Raw genomic sequence first — 16654 nt, forward strand, 5'->3', positions numbered from 1 at the left:
ATCCTTTGGGGCTGCAGAGTAATAATCCCTTCATGCCACAGAGCAAGAGTTCTCCAAACACTACATGAGGGCCACCCTGGCATTTCAAAAATGAAGGCCCTGGCACGCAGCTATATCTGGTGGCCATCCTTAGACAGGGACATTGAGCAGCATGTAGCCGGCTGCTATCTCTGCCAGCAAACCAGACCCTCCCCTCCACACGCCCCAGTTCACAAATGGGAAACCACTTCCAATCCTTGGTCCCGCATCCACCTCGATTACGCAGGACCGTTCCAGGGACAAACCTTTTTAATTATTGTAGATAGTTACTCTAAATGGCTGGAGGTTCTCCCGGTTTCAAGCACCACATCAGAGGCCACCATTCAAGCATTAAGGGGAGTTTTTGCCACCCACGGTCTACCAGATGTCATAATCACTGACAACGGGCCTCAATTTACCTCCCGTGACTTCCAGATCTTCGCGAGGAGGAACTGTATTAGACACGCAACATCGGCTCCGTTCCACCCGTCCAGTAATGGCCTCGCAGAGGTCATGGTGAAGACCACCAAAGACTCTGCGCAGAATGATCGTCGGAAACTGGCACCGTCGACTCGCCCGCTTCCTCCTCGCTCACCACACCACTCCCGTGTCCACCACCGGCAAATCTCCAGCAGAACTAAGATGGGGTCGCCGACTGGTCACTCGACTCGATAGACTGCACCCAGACAGGCCAGCGGCTGAAAAAACCAACAACTTGCCACTCAAAACATTTTCTAAGGGACAAAATGTCTGGGCCCGAAATTATGGGGGAAGGGATAAATGGACCCAGGGGGTGGTTCTCGATCAAACCGGCCCCCTGTCTTACACCATTAATGCGGGCGGGGGACTCACATTTAGGAGGCACGCAGACCAGCTTCGCCCCCGGTCACCCCCCAACTCCTCCACGCCAGAAGTGGCGGATGGAAATTGGGAACCCCCCAGCACCGACTACCCAGAAGAAATCCCGAGCCACACAGACCCTCCGCCCATTCCCCCCGTAGAAGCCCCCGAAACCATAGAAGCACCTGCACCCCGCAGATCCACTCGTCAGAAGAGGCCACCAGCATACTTAGCGGATTTCGAATGGGCCGGAAGTTCGCCGAACAGTTCCAACACCAGTTGAAAGTTACTCCAAGTTGTGTGTTCAGTTCAAGGGGGGGGGGAAAGGGGTGCATTATATTAAAACACAATGACAGCTGTCATAGGCTGCTTTTTACGCGGCCGCACTGACAGCTGTCAAAAGACTACATGTGCGCAGCCGCCCACGCGGCCTACAAGCACACGCGGCCGTTTGACAGCTGTCAAACGGCGCGCATGCGCATTACCGACTGAACTGTCAAAACCGCGGCAGGCCCCCGGCGGCCGCCGCAAGCTGTCAAAGTTAGCGCATGCGCAGTAGCGGCGGCGAGCTGTCAAAACGCCGGCCGCGCGCCAAAACCAGCTGACGGGATTCCCCTGCCTAACTAACGCGCTAGCGCTGTCTCTGGGGAGATTCTGCCCTAACAGCTGACCGATTGGCCCCCTGTTCTTGGCGGGAAAACGCGCCCAGCTGATTTGCTGTCCCGTTTGACAGCTGCCTATATAAGGCATGTTTTTCCCTGTTCTCTTGTCCGGGCTAACTGAATAAACAACCTGTTACTGAAGACGCGTCTCCCTTGTCCTTCCTGCCGATAAACCAGTATGTGAAGATGGTAAAGTGTCTTCCATATTTTAACACCTGCTACTATTGCCAATGCTTCTTTATCAATTTGTGCCCTGGATAAGGTTCTGGAGTAGTATGCAATGGGTTTCTGTTCCCCATTTGCTTCCACATGGCTTATTACAGTGCCTACTCCATATGGTGATGCATCACAAGCTAAGCAGATGGGTTTGTTTTCGATAAAATGCATTACTGTGGAGCCACTTGACAGTAACTGTTCGAGGTTGTCAAAACTCTTGACATGAACCTCCTTCCATGCCCAAGGTGTTTTTTTGTCCAGTAACCTGTGCAAAGGTTCAGCTATGGCAGCCTTATGTGGCAGGAATGTGTGGTAAAAATAATTAACCCCCAAAAGGCTTGTAACTCTGCCTTATTTTTTGGAGCTGGAGCCAATTTAATTCCTTTGATTTTAGACTCAGTAGGGTAAATGCCCTGAGCATCGATTCTATAACTCGAGGTTTTTCTCGAAAATTATGCTTAGCTTGCTGAATGCCTACCAACCACATTTAACACACCATTCAATTTCCTTTATTTCAAAGCACATGATCCTCTAAATTCAAAAAATAAATAAATAAAGGAAATTGAATTTAGAGGATCAAATACTTTGAAATATAACAAACCTTTGAAAGAGATTGGTTTGGTCTTGAAAAAGACAGTGCAACAGTAAAAAAATCTCAGTAATTTATTTATCTGTATAAAATATCTAACAGGGATTAATACTGTAAATGCTTCTGTTTTTCACATCAGAGTATCTAGAAAATATGTCACTCTTGACTGAAGTCACAATCAGCCACACAATAGGTGTGGAAAATAAATGTGAACCCTGAAACCGAATTACAGGTATAGTTTATGTAGTTTGGAATAATATGTCACTTTGTACAACAGATCAATAAATGTCAATCTTGCATCCTTTAATTTTATTATCATTTATTTTAGAGACATTTGATTTTTCAGTTTATTTCATTTCCATTTGAGTTCCATTTTATTTAGGTATTATTCTGGCCTTTTCAGAAATTTCTAACAACGTATTGAGAAATGAAGCTTTTATAGCTTATTGAAACATTGCTGCATCTAAGTAGTATCACACTTGGGAATATTAAAGCAACAACTACCCAAACTTATATATAAAAATCAAAGCATTAAACCGTACAGGAATTTGATAAAGAATAATATTATGTACATACATATTTATATAGAACAAATATATCAATGCTTACAATGTGCTATACTGTCTATATTATCAGATACAACTGCATTGAACAACAATACTAGCTGGTGTGCTTTCAAATTCTATTTGATTTTGTTAAATCTATTTGAACTACTGCGGAAGACAAATTACAAACCAAGTTCCAGTTTGTTAAATAATTAAGATCAAAACAAATTACACGTGCAGGATCAGTTTGATACATGTTATATGTACTTGTCATAGGAATCCCACTAGTACTAGCCTCTCTCTGCATCTGAGCCCATTTCAGTTGTCACAGTTAGACAACCTTATTATGTAATTATTGACATCATATTGAAGATTAATCTATTAGCCACCAGATGCAGAGAAACTCTCACTATAAGAAGTTTTAAGTTTTTTGGTGGGACAGAGAGTGTTAATTTTTGACAACATAATACAAGTAATAAAAAGTGTATTTTGGTAGCAGTAAAAATAGGAATAGCTCTGGCTGGCTAAGATTTAATTTATCTTTTGAGTACAGTTCCATAAATTGGAGAATTCTGATTGTCATTGATAACTATCCATTGGCCTGAATACTTTCTATAACCCACAGCTGTAGAGAAAGGGGGCCTTTTTGAGCCCCCATCAGCAATTTTTGTAATAAATAATATTATTAAAAGTTAGTTAATAAAGAATTTATCAGATTTGCTCACTTTCCTTAATAGATAGTCCTATAATTAATAGAATTTATTGATGTGTAAGTGAAATACTTTCAAAAATCGATGCTGTTTTTATATCCTGTTTTGAGTGTGCTTATTAATGTTATTGTTAGTCATTTCAAATAATAGTTTCATATTTCTTTATGTATATACATTATATGCACTGTACATATATACATGATTTTTTGATTTTTTATTTGGCAATCAGATAATCTCCATTTCTGGACAACTTATAAATATTCCAACCTCTTTTTCTCAGAATTGGATACAATATAGAATAAACTCAAAAGCTTGTTAAAAATATCAGCATAATTTTCAAATGGCTACATTGCTTTCTAGTTTCCAGAAATAGTAGTTATCAAAACTAAAGTAACAGTTTTTGTGGGTACTATATACATAATTAGATCCAAGCATCTTCACGAATCACATTTTTATTCTGTCCTGGTCCAAAAAAATGGACATAGGTGATAATGAATAAATAACCATCCCTTACCGAAGGGGGATTTATTCCACCTAAGGTCCATCTAGTGGTATTAACGAAGTCTTTGGAATCTTGCCGTTATTGACTAGAAGTAATGTCTTCTCTAACAAACAAAAGTCTTTTGTTTGTTTGCTTGCATATGGTTAATGAAATTCAACCACTTCGGTGGCAAAGAAAAACAAACACTTGCAATTTCCTTCCAAATTAATGCTGATCGGAATGTGAAGAGTTGTAAATCCAATCCAAGAGAATTAGTATTATGCTCCCAAACATAAAGATTATGCCAACAATGAGGAAAATCAGGGCCTGTAAGTATAGCAAAAATGATTAATTAATAGGAAGAGCTAAAACATAGCTCAATAATTGAAAAAATCTGGATGACTCACTCCAATCTTTTGAGGTGACCTCAAAGGCTCTTTCCTGACAATTCGAAGGTAAAATGCAGCAGGTAAAATAAAAATCAGCATTGTTGCAGCAGAGGCACCTAAAATAGGAAACATAGTCTTAATGTTTGGGAAATGAAAGTGAGCTAAGGGAATTTTAAAAAAATATTATTAATGTTAATTTCTCTCCAAAGTAACATTGCAATATATATACTTTCATAGAAGTTATGCTGAATCTAGTTAGGTGGCAACCAGCACTCATAAGTTAAAGTTGACTACTATATAAGTATATCAGTCATCCAGCACTACCAAGCAAGCCATCAATTCTCCATTGATTCTAAAATCTAAGACTTTAAAGTTTGCAGCAGTGTTTTTCAATCTCAGCAACTTTAGTGTTGGCTGGGGAATTCTGGGAGTAAAATCCACACATCTTAAAGTTGCTGAGATTGAGAAACACTGCTGTGAAGCTTGGTAGTATTTAAACATTTTGTCTTATTTGCATATCAGAAGATAAATTATTGTGTGCATGTGTCTTAATTGTTATCTGTAATAAAGTCTATTTTATCTGATCTATTTGAATATTTCTTACCAAGAAAGCCTATTCTCAACTAGATGGTTCATTGTTTGGTGAGATTTATTGCTTGCCAACCTCTGGGGCAGTGGCGTAGTGTGGGGGGTGCAAGGGGGGCCGGCCGCACCGGGCACAACATCTGGGGGGGGGCGCTTGCACTCGCAGCTCTCTGCCCCTGCCTGGCTCACTCATTCTCTCTCACTGCAGTGCTGGCTGTGCAAATCTGATCCGAGCCGCCGGGTCGCCGCCCACTGTGGAGGGGTGTGTGTGCAAATTACTTGCCTTGCCCCGGGTGCTGACAACCCACGCTACGCCACTGCTCTGGGGTGAAGCCTGACAAGAGGCATTCCAGCTCTGTAATAAATGCTTGCATTCAACCTTCCTCCATTTCATTTAAATTAGAACCTTTGAACATTTCTTCTCAAATGCTGGGTAAGAAATAACTGCACCTCTGTAGCAAAGGAGACCTAGTATTAAATTTGAATTTTCAATGTTATAGTTGTTGCTCCAGTCTGATTGAACCAAGCTAAAATTAGTGTTTTCTGAACATGCATTTTTAATATTACATTATCAGCTATCCAGTAAATTATATTGCCTGAAATTAAAAATATACAATATTTCTATAACAATATCTGACATTTCTACGAATGTATTTATAGGTCTATTTTTCTATTAGAAATATTTCTACAATGGAGAAAATTCCAGATTTACATATTTTCTTGTGAATTGCTATTTGTTCAAAATTGTAGTCTGCTTTTTAACAATTATTTCCCAAAGCAGACTATAATGACAGAAAAATAACAATGCCTACAAATACCAAAGCCAAAATGCAATGATGAATTAGAATACAAGAATGAACATTTTTAAACTTTAGAAATGATGTGCTAGAAAAGAAGAATAGAACTGATAATTATTTTAATCAGGCAGTCTTTTGGTCTTATAATCTAGCCCATGGGCCAAATGTGTCACGCAGAAGCCGTGCCCACCCCATTGCTGGCAATGGCAAAACTATCCTGACATGTTGCGCGATGTCACATGATGTCGCAAGTTTGAAATGTCTGATCTAGAGCAGATTAGGACTTCTCATTCTTCCCCCCAAATTATTCCATTACTATCCAAAAACCTGATCAATTGTGGAAATAATAAAAAGGCTTCATCCTGGAATCTAAAAATCTAGATTCTAGAAGATCTAGACATCAGGTCATATTTAACAAAGACAGTACTTACTGAGATCTCATTTTTATATAGGAAATGAGAATAGCTGGAACAGGAGAGAAAGAAGATGCTTCATCTATTTTTAAAAAACTTATCACGTGTGATACTAGAAAAAGATTGACCCAATCTTATGTGAAATTTTGTGTGAGGTCCCTGGATTGGCATCTGAACAAGAGGGGGATGTTTCACCTCCTCTATGCAATAATAATTATATGAAAAGTTTCTAATTCTTGTAAGGAACAGAAGCCTGGGTGGCCATAGGGGTGAATGGAAAAAATGAAGACCTTGACTGTACAATTGAAGAATTGTTCCTTTCTAGGTGTTGCACTGTTGCACTGTGATGCATGAACAAATGGGTGGGGCTTTGGTCAAATAATGTGGCTGCCATTTTAAAGTTGTTGACATTCATCTCACAAGTATAGCAGGATGGGAAGATGAAATCTCATCTACCTTTCTGTATAAAAAACAGCTTTCTGAGCTTCATGCTTTCACACTGATGATATTACTAGTTTGGTAATGAAACATCTGCAAGAAAATAACCAAGCTCTGAGTGCGCCAAGGATCCTACAGTTCAACCCCAAGCTAAAAGTATTCCCTTCTACTGAAAAAACAACTTCTCAGATTCCACAATAATTTGGCAGGGAATTCTAAATCCATATTATCCAAATACCAGGTTAGAGAAAGGAGATTTGGCAAAAATGAACATGTTGCTATGTTAATATTCTTTATTTAAAACAATGAGAGCAAGAGAAAGCATTCATACCTATGAATCCAAAGATGTCTTTAATAGTAGGGACAAAGATGACTAAAAGATTATTAAATATAAGAATAACAATAGCAATGAGGAAGTGTCTTATCCAACTGAAAGGTCTTCTGGGGAACATGACTGTGGTAAGAGATGTACGAATCTATAAAAAAACATAAATCAGCATATTTTAGTTTTATTATACCCTTTAAACATTTTGTAGCAAGAAATGTTTTACCTTTGCCACTTTTCATCTTTGTAAACTTGCCCTTTTTATCTCATGTTTTATAAATAAAAACATATTTTGATGCAGAATATCTAATGTTATAATATGAAGATATCAAAAATAAGTTCTAATTATTAGTTCTACTTATTAAAAAAGATATTGGAACCTGACTTGGAAAAGGATGTCAGCATGGTTACCAGTGAAATCCATAAAGGACATCTCTTATTCATAAGCAAACATTTCAGTATATTCATTTTATAGTTGCAGTAATCAGTTTTATAGGTTTTAATAAAGCAAAGACTTTTGCTTCTTCTATATGTCTATTAAATATAATTTCACTCTATCATTTCATCTACAAGAGACCTCTGGAAAAATAAATGTGGATATATGATTCTGTTTGGCCTGTTCAGCAAATATATCAAGCCTGAACAGCATTTCTATAGCTGCTATGTAGATGTGGGGATAATTACTAGGTAAAAGGTTAATAGCAGCTCCAGTGGTCAACATTATGGTGAAGTTGCTTGACTCGTTAAAAGGGGGGGGGGGAGGAAGTCTTAAGTAGAGATGCCAAACATCAAAAAATAGCATCAGAATGGAGTTTGTAAAAAAACAACAACACACCAATGAATCAGTAGCTATTTTCTCACTGATTTTACTAACCTGGAGACTGCTCCTTTAGGTTATAATTTTTTCTGCAAGCATTTTTTCTATAAACAGTATTTAAGACTGAAAGCTGATTTTAGTTAGTAGCACCCTTAAATAATAACAAAATATGTTTCCCTAAACAGATTTTAGGGGGAAAACACAACAGTAGAAGAATTTCCACATGTAAGAGAAGATAATGTGCTTATGGTTACATAATGCTTAGTGTATGTTCTTTATGTCTTTTTCAGAATGGAGTATCTTGGAAGAGGCCATAGCTGGCTATCATATTCAACTGGAACTCTGAATTCTGAGTTCTTTAGTGATTGGAACATTTTCTTTAATAGATCAAGATCATTAATACAATTCCTGAAGTAATTTTTTAAATCTAAAATGTCCCCCTTAACTGCTTAAATTTACCTTTCTTGTCTGTAATATTCTGTATTATTTTTAATGTCATGTCACATTGTCATTAAAAATTAAAAAACAGACCTATTTTATATTTGAATTTCTTGAACTGAATTACAAAAGTGGAGGAAAAGAGCACAGTCATGGATGAGCTGCTTAAAGTTTGCTTAAAATGACTTACTGGGAATAGAACTATTGGTACGGTTAGAGTCACAGCCACAAGAACTGCAAGGCGAACCATCAAGAGCAGAGTATCAAAGTTGTAAACTTTCCTATATGTATGAAGCAACTCATCTTCTACTTCACCTGATGAAAAAAGAACATTCTCTATTAGTTTTCTCAAGCAACTTCATCATTACTTGGTGCACCTTCAGACTGAACAGTTTGGAATTAGCAAACAGCAAAAATCCCTACGTGGAGACTAATTTGCAATATGGTCATCATTAGGGCAGTTGGGCAGAATTCAGTTATCTGTCCTTGGTTTAGGGAATCATCTCCAGTGCTTAAACTCTAGTAGAAGACAATCAAACAATAATAAACCTTGATCTTAGCATATGAATTTGATATCCTAAAATGCTCAAAGTAAATTTCCTTACTGTGCACAATTATTTTTATAAATAGCAAACTAAAGCTGATTTTAAAAAAATCAACCCAGTGAAGGGAAATAGCTATTACAAGGGAACAGATTCTGAATAATATGAAACTTGAACAGATATGTTGAACATTTTGAATCAGCTTAAACTCACCATAGAAAGTAAGATAGCCAAAAAGGGCAGCAAGAAGGTACATGATGAGCATTCCCATGATGGAGACATTGGAAACATTTTGCATCCGTTTTTGAGATCGGCTGAGAAGAATACACCAATGCACAGTTAATTTCTAGTAGATTTATTTATTCATGTAGCTTTGTGTGTGTGTGTGTGAGAGAGAGAGAGAGAGAGAAAGAAAGAGAGAGAGAGAGAGAGAGAGAGAGAGAGAGAGAGAGAGAGAGAGAGAGAGAGAGAGAGAGAGAGAGAGAGAGAGAGAGAGAGAGATGGTTACCTTGTGGCTCTTTCAGCTCTAATAAAGGAGAATATTTGAAGCTCAGGGTTGAAATGAGGAGTCCTTGGTGCTCTCTGAGCTTGGTTGTTTTTCTGTAGACATTTCATTACCCAAACTAGGTAACATCATCAGTGCTACACCTAGTACTAGCACTGATGTTACTGAGTTTGGGTAATGAAACATCTGCAAGAAAACAATCAAACTCAGAGAATACCAAGGACCCCTCTTTTAGCTGTCATGTGTTGAGTACAGTAAGTGGCTTCATTTGCTTATCAAACCTATACCAGATTTATATCATGCCTAAAGGAACTTTAGGAAGTATGTGAAGTGGGAATGAATTCTTAAGATTTCACAACTTTAAATTTCCCTACATCATCCTGTTTTTCTCTCTTCCTGAATCATTTACTCTATATCACTTCATTTATTCACGTCATTTAAAAAATAAACATCTGGAGATTATACTTGCCCTTTTTAAGGAGATGGCTCAAGAGAACTCTGGTTAATGAATGATTAGAAATGTTAATACTGTAATAGTATAATAATAATTGAAATTTATTTTGTTGTTGAGATTAAGCAAAAAAATGGTAAAATTCCCTCAAGTACTTCATTGTTGGCAAAGGGGTAATATCCTATGCCATAACTGAGAAAATAGTTTTGCTTAGAAAGCCCAGTTGAAAAATGAGATAAATGTAAGTTTGGCATACAGTAGGAAGAAATTGTTATGTTCTTAGTTCGGTTAGGCATTGACGAGGCAGAGTGTTGAAACAACAAGCATGTTTATTAACTCATAACAGAAGCAGCCCTAGAGGCTGCTGAACAGTTATATATACCGTTCACCTCTATACGGCAACCAATAGGTTTAAAGTAACAGTTTCCCACCCCAAACATAATTATCAGCTTGGAGACAGTCAGTCTGGGTTGCAGTAACAGAAACTGTTAAGCAATCCTACACTTAAATACAGCAATTAAGGTCACACATTAAGCAAGTGATATCAACAGTTGTGGCCAATACATTACAGAAATAACTGACAAATTTGGCTGAAATGTTTGAGGGTGTGATTATGTTATTGTCATTCAAGACCTTTTGCTTCATGGTCAGACTAGCTTTGAATACATCCCAAAATAGAAGTGTTACCAATGTCCCAAAGAAAGTTTATCTTCCCCTGATGTGATAAAGGTAATCCTGGGTTAAGAATAAATGCAATATTTTCATGAACCACTGAAAACAGGATGTATATAGAAATGTTCAGCTTCAGCAGTTCATGAAAATATTGCACAGCTTCAATGGTTTGTCAATGTGACAAAGAAGAAGGCTGTCTGCCATTTTTAGTAATATGCAGCCTGTTCATCAATATGGATTGTCTGTAAGTTTGATCTTAACCCAAAGACTGCCTGTATGCTAATCAAACAGTAAGTTACTATTACAGTACAAAACATATTGAGCAAAACCTAAAATATAGTGGGTACTGCATTAAGAATGTGAATAGGAGTCTCCTTGGAAGGGTAAAAAAAAGTCAAAATGGTAGCTGTGACCACAGAACTAATTCTCTGTCCATTTTTAAATGTATATTGCATTCTCAGATGTCCCAATGTGAAATGGAAACATAAAAAGAGAAATTAACAGTAAACCAAAGAAAAGTGAAACAGAAATAATAAATAGTAATATTTTGCTATGGAAAAATTTCAGTCTTTTATGAAATAAAAAAGTCAGAGGAACTCTGTGAGTAGTCTTACTTTTTAAGTTCACTGTATATAGGTAATACTTCTGGGTGACATACAAATGCAAATGCCAGAATTGGTATTGTATAAGCAGTCTGAAAAAAACAAACAAACAAGGATTTCAGCTCTGGTTAATGCTGGACTTGTTTCTTCCTGGGCAACCTGAATTCAATTTTCTGAACATTGTAAGGGTTTGTTATTGGTACTATTAAAGCTCTGACCAAGGCAGAATCCCAGATGAAGAAAGTTAGACCAAGAATGTGGTAGGCAGTGATCTATTTTGGAAGCAAGTGGCTCAAACATATCTTATGTATAAATTTAGAAAGTAGGAGAAGGAGGACAAGATTGATTATGGGACTATTGCTTCTATATACTTTTAACCATGATGCAGCAAGGTATGGCCACTATTCAGGTTGCACCAGTGACCAGCATAGTTTACATATTTAAAACTTCCAGATTGCACTCTTTAATGGAGAAGGTCAACATTTACAGAGGTTATTTTCTATCAAATAAATGATAACAGGCCCTTACCCGTGAGTTAAACACAAAATACTTGGCTTGGCATTTGTCATTGTCTTCTCCATGGGCTTCATATTCTACTCCATTATGATGTAGTTTCGCTTTGGTTTTTTCAAAAACTGAAGCATATTGTTTGTTAGTGTTGTCCATCATCAAATTTAATTCCAAATTAGCAGAATCATTTGGTAACGTCACTACATGTAGCGGAACTGCAGTATCATTGTAGGACCAGTTGCCAACTTTATTATCCAAGACTAGGAGAGGACAGGGTATTTGGGATTTCTTGTAGATTACCTAAATTATTATAAGAAAATACAAGTATTAATTCATCACAGAAAGCACTGGATCTCATTATAAAGCATTGGAACTACCATTTTCACAGAAGTTACATTTCAACATTGCATTGCCAGAAAAGTAAAACATAACAAGTACATTTCCATATAATGTGGTGCCAGAATTTGATTTGGACTATTATGTGGCTAGAATATCATCCCATTAATATACAGTAAACATGTTTTAAAGAATGTAGCCATTGGATATTACCAGAAATGATCTCTATTTTTAAAGTTTATATAGTATACCTTTTAATGTGTATTTAAAAATTTACAATTGCAGAGATACTTCAATTCTGAGAAATAATGCAATAAATAAAAATCAGCCCGGATATTAGTAACTAAGACAAAATAATTCTTTGCAGGTTTCTATACAGAAATCTAAATCCTATAAAAAGGTAAAGGTAAAGGTTCCCCCGCACATGCATGCTAGTCGTTTCCGACTCTAGAGGCCGGTGCTCATCTCCATTTCAAAGCCGAAGAGCCAGCGCTTGTCCGAGGACGTCTCTGTGGTCATGTGGCCGGCATGACTAGACGCCAAAGGCGCATGGAACACTGTTACCTTCCCACCACAGTGGTCCCTATTTTTCTACTTGCATTTTTACGTGCTTTCGAACTGCTAGGTGGGCAGAAGCTGGGACGAGTAACAGGCGCTCACTCTGTTATGCGGCACTCGGGATTCGACCCGCCAAACTGCCGACCTATACAGAATTCTAAATCCTATACAGATTTCCCTAGACTTATTTGGTTTATTGTTGATAAAAACAGAAATATGTATAACATGTTAAAATTTGCAACCTAATCTGTTACTTCTCAAGATATTATTAGTATTGCTGCTACATAATATTCCATAGTTAGATGGTAATTGAGATATAAGGATCACATCTTGACCTCCCAATATTGTCAGAAGATTATAAGAGATCATTTTGGCATTAGAGGAGGAGATGGCTAAATTTAGGGTGCTTTAATATTTGGGGACAGAAAGAGTATAAATTGGATTGAGAAAAATCAGTGCTTCAATCTTTCAATATCTTAAATATCTTTCATATCTTAAATATCGTTTGAAGATCCTGGAGCACTGGGGAACTACCAGAGGACTGGAAAAGAGCTGATGTAGTTTCCATCTTCAAAAAAGGGGAGAAAAATGGATCCAGGAAACTACAGACCTATCAGCCTGACCTCAATACCAGGGAAGATTCTGGAAAAGATAATTAAGCAACAAATCAGCGAACACCTAGAGGCAAACAAAGTTATTACCAAAAGCCAATGTGGGTTTGTCAAAAACAGATCATGCCAGACAAATCTTATTACATTCTTTGACCAGGTGACAAAATTAGTGGACCAGAGGAATATTGTGGATATAATTTACTTGAACTTCAGAAAGGCATTTGATAAAGTAGACCATAACCTACTACTTGATAAGATAGAAAAATGTGGGTTAAACAGCATCGCCACCAGATGGATTCATAGCTGGCTGACTGGCTGTACTCAGCATGTGGTCCTCAATGGAACTGCATCTACATGGAGGGAAGTGTGTAGCTCTTTTCTGGGCCCAGTGCTCTTCAACATCTTCATCAATGATTTGGATGAGGAGATAGATGGGGAACTCATCAAATTTGCAGATGACACCAAGCTGGCAGGAATAGCCAACAGTCCAGAAGATAGGCTTAAGATACAGAAGGATCTTGACAGACTTGAACATTGGGTGCTATCTATGGGTACCACCTGTGGTACATTGGCACCTGGCAGGTGGTATGTGACCATCCTAGAAAAGTGGTAGCAGGGGAGGGGAATGAGCTGAACCAGTGGTAGCACTGCAGAAGCCTGAGCGAGAGATGGCTGGACCTGCAGGGCTGTCAGGGCTCAGTGAAAGTGCCGGGATCAGCGCCAGGCTCCAGCTGGAGCTTGGCGCTGATCCCGGTGCTTCTGCTGACCCCAGAAGAAGCACCAATCAGCTGGAATAAGTGCTACATACTTTTCTTTTTACTATCTTCCACTGTCCTTTCTAACTTAAACTCTGTCTGCATTTGAATCTATTCCTGTTTGGAGGAAGGCACGTGTTCTGTACCAGCCTGCTACTGGCCCTGCAGAAAAGGCAGGGACAACCCCTTTTACAAGAAGGCAAGAGGCTGGAATTACGCCTGCCAAATTTATTACCACAAAAACAAACGGAACAAGACAAACCAAGAAACCGGAGCCTTAAGAAACATGAACTATCCAAGCGGTTGCCTTCAGCAAACCAGCCCTCCCCACACATTCCCCTTATATAGAGTTCAGGGCGTGGCTTCTCTCTGCCTCCTTCCGAGAAGCCCCATTGCCTTCCTCTGTTTACTCCTAATTGACTGCCTCCTGCGTCGGGCGTCCTTGAACAGGGCCAGCTGTGGGTCATCTTCATTCATGCTGTCAGGCTCACACAGCTGGGTCTCCGTGGTGACCAAGTGGGAGGGGCCTGGCTGACGGCTCTCATCAGCAAGATCTTCAACCCCCTCAGCAAGGTCTTCAACACCCCCCCTCCTCCTCCTCTGAGTCATCCGACCCAACTGCCGAATCCACAGGCTGACCCTGAATCACAACACTATCCCACACCGCAGGGCCCTTCCCCCAGGTCTGCTCATCCGGATGCGGTCGGGATGGAAATTGTTCATGAAAAGCGGTCACCAACGCAGGGGCATGAATGGCGGTCGCGTCTTCCCAGGTGAAGTCCTCTGGTCCGTAACCTTTCCATTTAATCAGGTACTGGAAACGACCTTTCAGCCAATGGGAATCCCTGATGCTGGCGACCTCATAATCAGGGGTGCTGCCTCCATCACGAGGTCCTGATGGGGGAGGTTCCGCTCGGCGGAGTGGACAGGCCGGTTGCTCGGGGACCAACAGAGACCGATGAAAGACTGGGTGCACGCGCAGGGAACGTGGCAGAGTTAAGCGATAGGCGACTGGATTGATGACAGCCTCGACTGGGAACGGTCCTAAATATCAGTGATCTAACTTTCTCACCGGCCGTGTTGACGGTAGGTTCCTGGTGCAGACCCGATCTCCCACCGATAGTGGAGGCGTATCCCGTCTTGACCGATCAGCAAACCTTTTGTAATCGGCCTTGGCCTTCTCTAACTGACGTCGCACCAATCGATGGATCGCCTATAATTCTGCCATGAAGTTGTTCGCTGCCGGCTCCAGTGAGTCCACGGGAGAAAGGGGGAAAAACATCCCACATTGGCCAAGAACGGTGTCATCTGTGTGGAGGTGTGCTGCGAATTGTTAAATGCAAACTCAGCTATGGCCAGATAGTCCACCCAATTGTTTTGCTGCAGATTGATGTAGCAGCGCAGATATTGTTCCAGGATACCGATGACCTTCTCGGTTCCCCCGTCAGTTTGAGGATGATGCGCGGACGAGAGGCAAATCTTGATATCCAACACATGCATCAACTCCTGCCAGAAGCGGGCTGTAAACTGGGCCCCCCTATCAGAGACGACTCTATCAGGGAGGCCGTGCAGCCGAAACACCTGCTGAATGAACATACGACTAGTGGCGCGGGCTGATGGTAAGCCGCGACAGGGGATGAAGTGCGCCATCTTGGTCAGCATGTCCACCACCACATACAGTCGTAAAACCAGAGGATGGGGGTAAATCCGTCAGAAAGTCCATGGACACAGCCCCCCAGGGTCTTTTGGATGTCGGCAAGGGCTGCAGTAATCCAGGCGGGGCCCCTGTCGCTGACTTGGCCTGCCTGCATGGGATACAGGAGGTAACATAGGACTGGATGTCGTGTCGGACTCGGGGCCACCAGAAGGTACGGGAGACCAGGTTCAGGGTCTTGAACAGGCCAAAATGCCCCACCGCCGGGTTATCGTGACACTGGCTGAGGATGAGTCCCCTGAGTGGCCCTCCCGGAATGTAGAGCCGGTCACAATAATACAAGAGTCCATCCGTGACCGTCCAAGGAGAATCTGGCCCCGCCTCCTCCTTCCTCTGAGCCACCCACACCTCCTGCTGCTGTGCCTCCTGGATCCAAGCCCGTATATCTACTGGCTCCCGCACCGCAGCAAGACTCGACGGGGATCACTGTCCTGGGCAGAAGCTTGTCTTCCACTCGGGAATATTCAGGCTTCCTGGACAGAGCATCCGCTCTTTGATTGTGCCCGCTAGGTATGTACCGAACCCGGAAGTCAAACCTCGCAAAGAAAAGAGACCACCGGATCTGGCATTGGTTCAAATTCCAAGCGGTCTGCAGGCTTTCCAAATTCTTATGGTCCGTCCGGACCTCGATTTGATGCCGCGCTCCATCCAGATGATGCCTCCAGGCCTCGAATGCCACTTTGATGGCCAGCAGCTCCTTCTCCCAGATTGTATAATTGCGCTCCGAAGGGTTCAGTTTTCATGAATGGTACGCGCAAGAGAAGAGGGTACCGCTGGGCGTCGTTGCCTGGAGTAACACGGCCCCAATGGCAATGTCGGAGGCGTCTGCCTCCACAACAAACGGCCATTGCGGGTCAGGATGCTTCAAGATGGGCTCCTTCATGAAGGCTTCCTTCAAAGTCTGGAAAGCCTGTTGTTCTGGAGCGTTCCACTGGAACCGAGTCTTCTTCTGCAGGAGCCGGGTGAGGGGGGCTGTCAAGACAGCAAACCCAGGGATGAAAGTTCGGTAATAGTTGGCGAACCCAAGAAGTCGCTGAACATCCTTCACGCGACGCGGGGGTTGCCAACTCTGCAAAGACTCAACCTTACTCGGCTCCATGGCGATGCCCTCAGGAGAAATGCGGTGACCCAGGAA

The 16654-nt window shown here is 40.9% G+C and overlaps 1 protein-coding gene across 1 annotated transcript in view; it reads right to left on the reverse strand.

The window, feature by feature from the left end:
• Positions 1-4199: 4199 nt before the first annotated feature.
• Positions 4200-16654, reverse strand: part of SLC38A4 (solute carrier family 38 member 4) — an 85670-nt gene continuing 73215 nt past the window's right edge. Inside the window, exons 10-16 of the mRNA XM_083366463.1 lie at positions 11564-11845; positions 11048-11127; positions 9019-9119; positions 8454-8578; positions 7015-7159; positions 4469-4566; positions 4200-4388 (exon numbers count right to left, since the gene is read on the reverse strand). Coding sequence (XP_083222589.1) covers positions 4287-4388; positions 4469-4566; positions 7015-7159; positions 8454-8578; positions 9019-9119; positions 11048-11127; positions 11564-11845 — 933 coding nt within the window. The 3' untranslated portion in view covers positions 4200-4286. The remainder of the gene's footprint in view (positions 4389-4468; positions 4567-7014; positions 7160-8453; positions 8579-9018; positions 9120-11047; positions 11128-11563; positions 11846-16654) is intronic.

The sequence above is a fragment of the Vipera ursinii genome, assembly GCF_947247035.1.
Source record: "Vipera ursinii genome assembly, chromosome: 6".
NCBI classification, from domain to species: Eukaryota; Metazoa; Chordata; class Lepidosauria; order Squamata; family Viperidae; genus Vipera; species Vipera ursinii.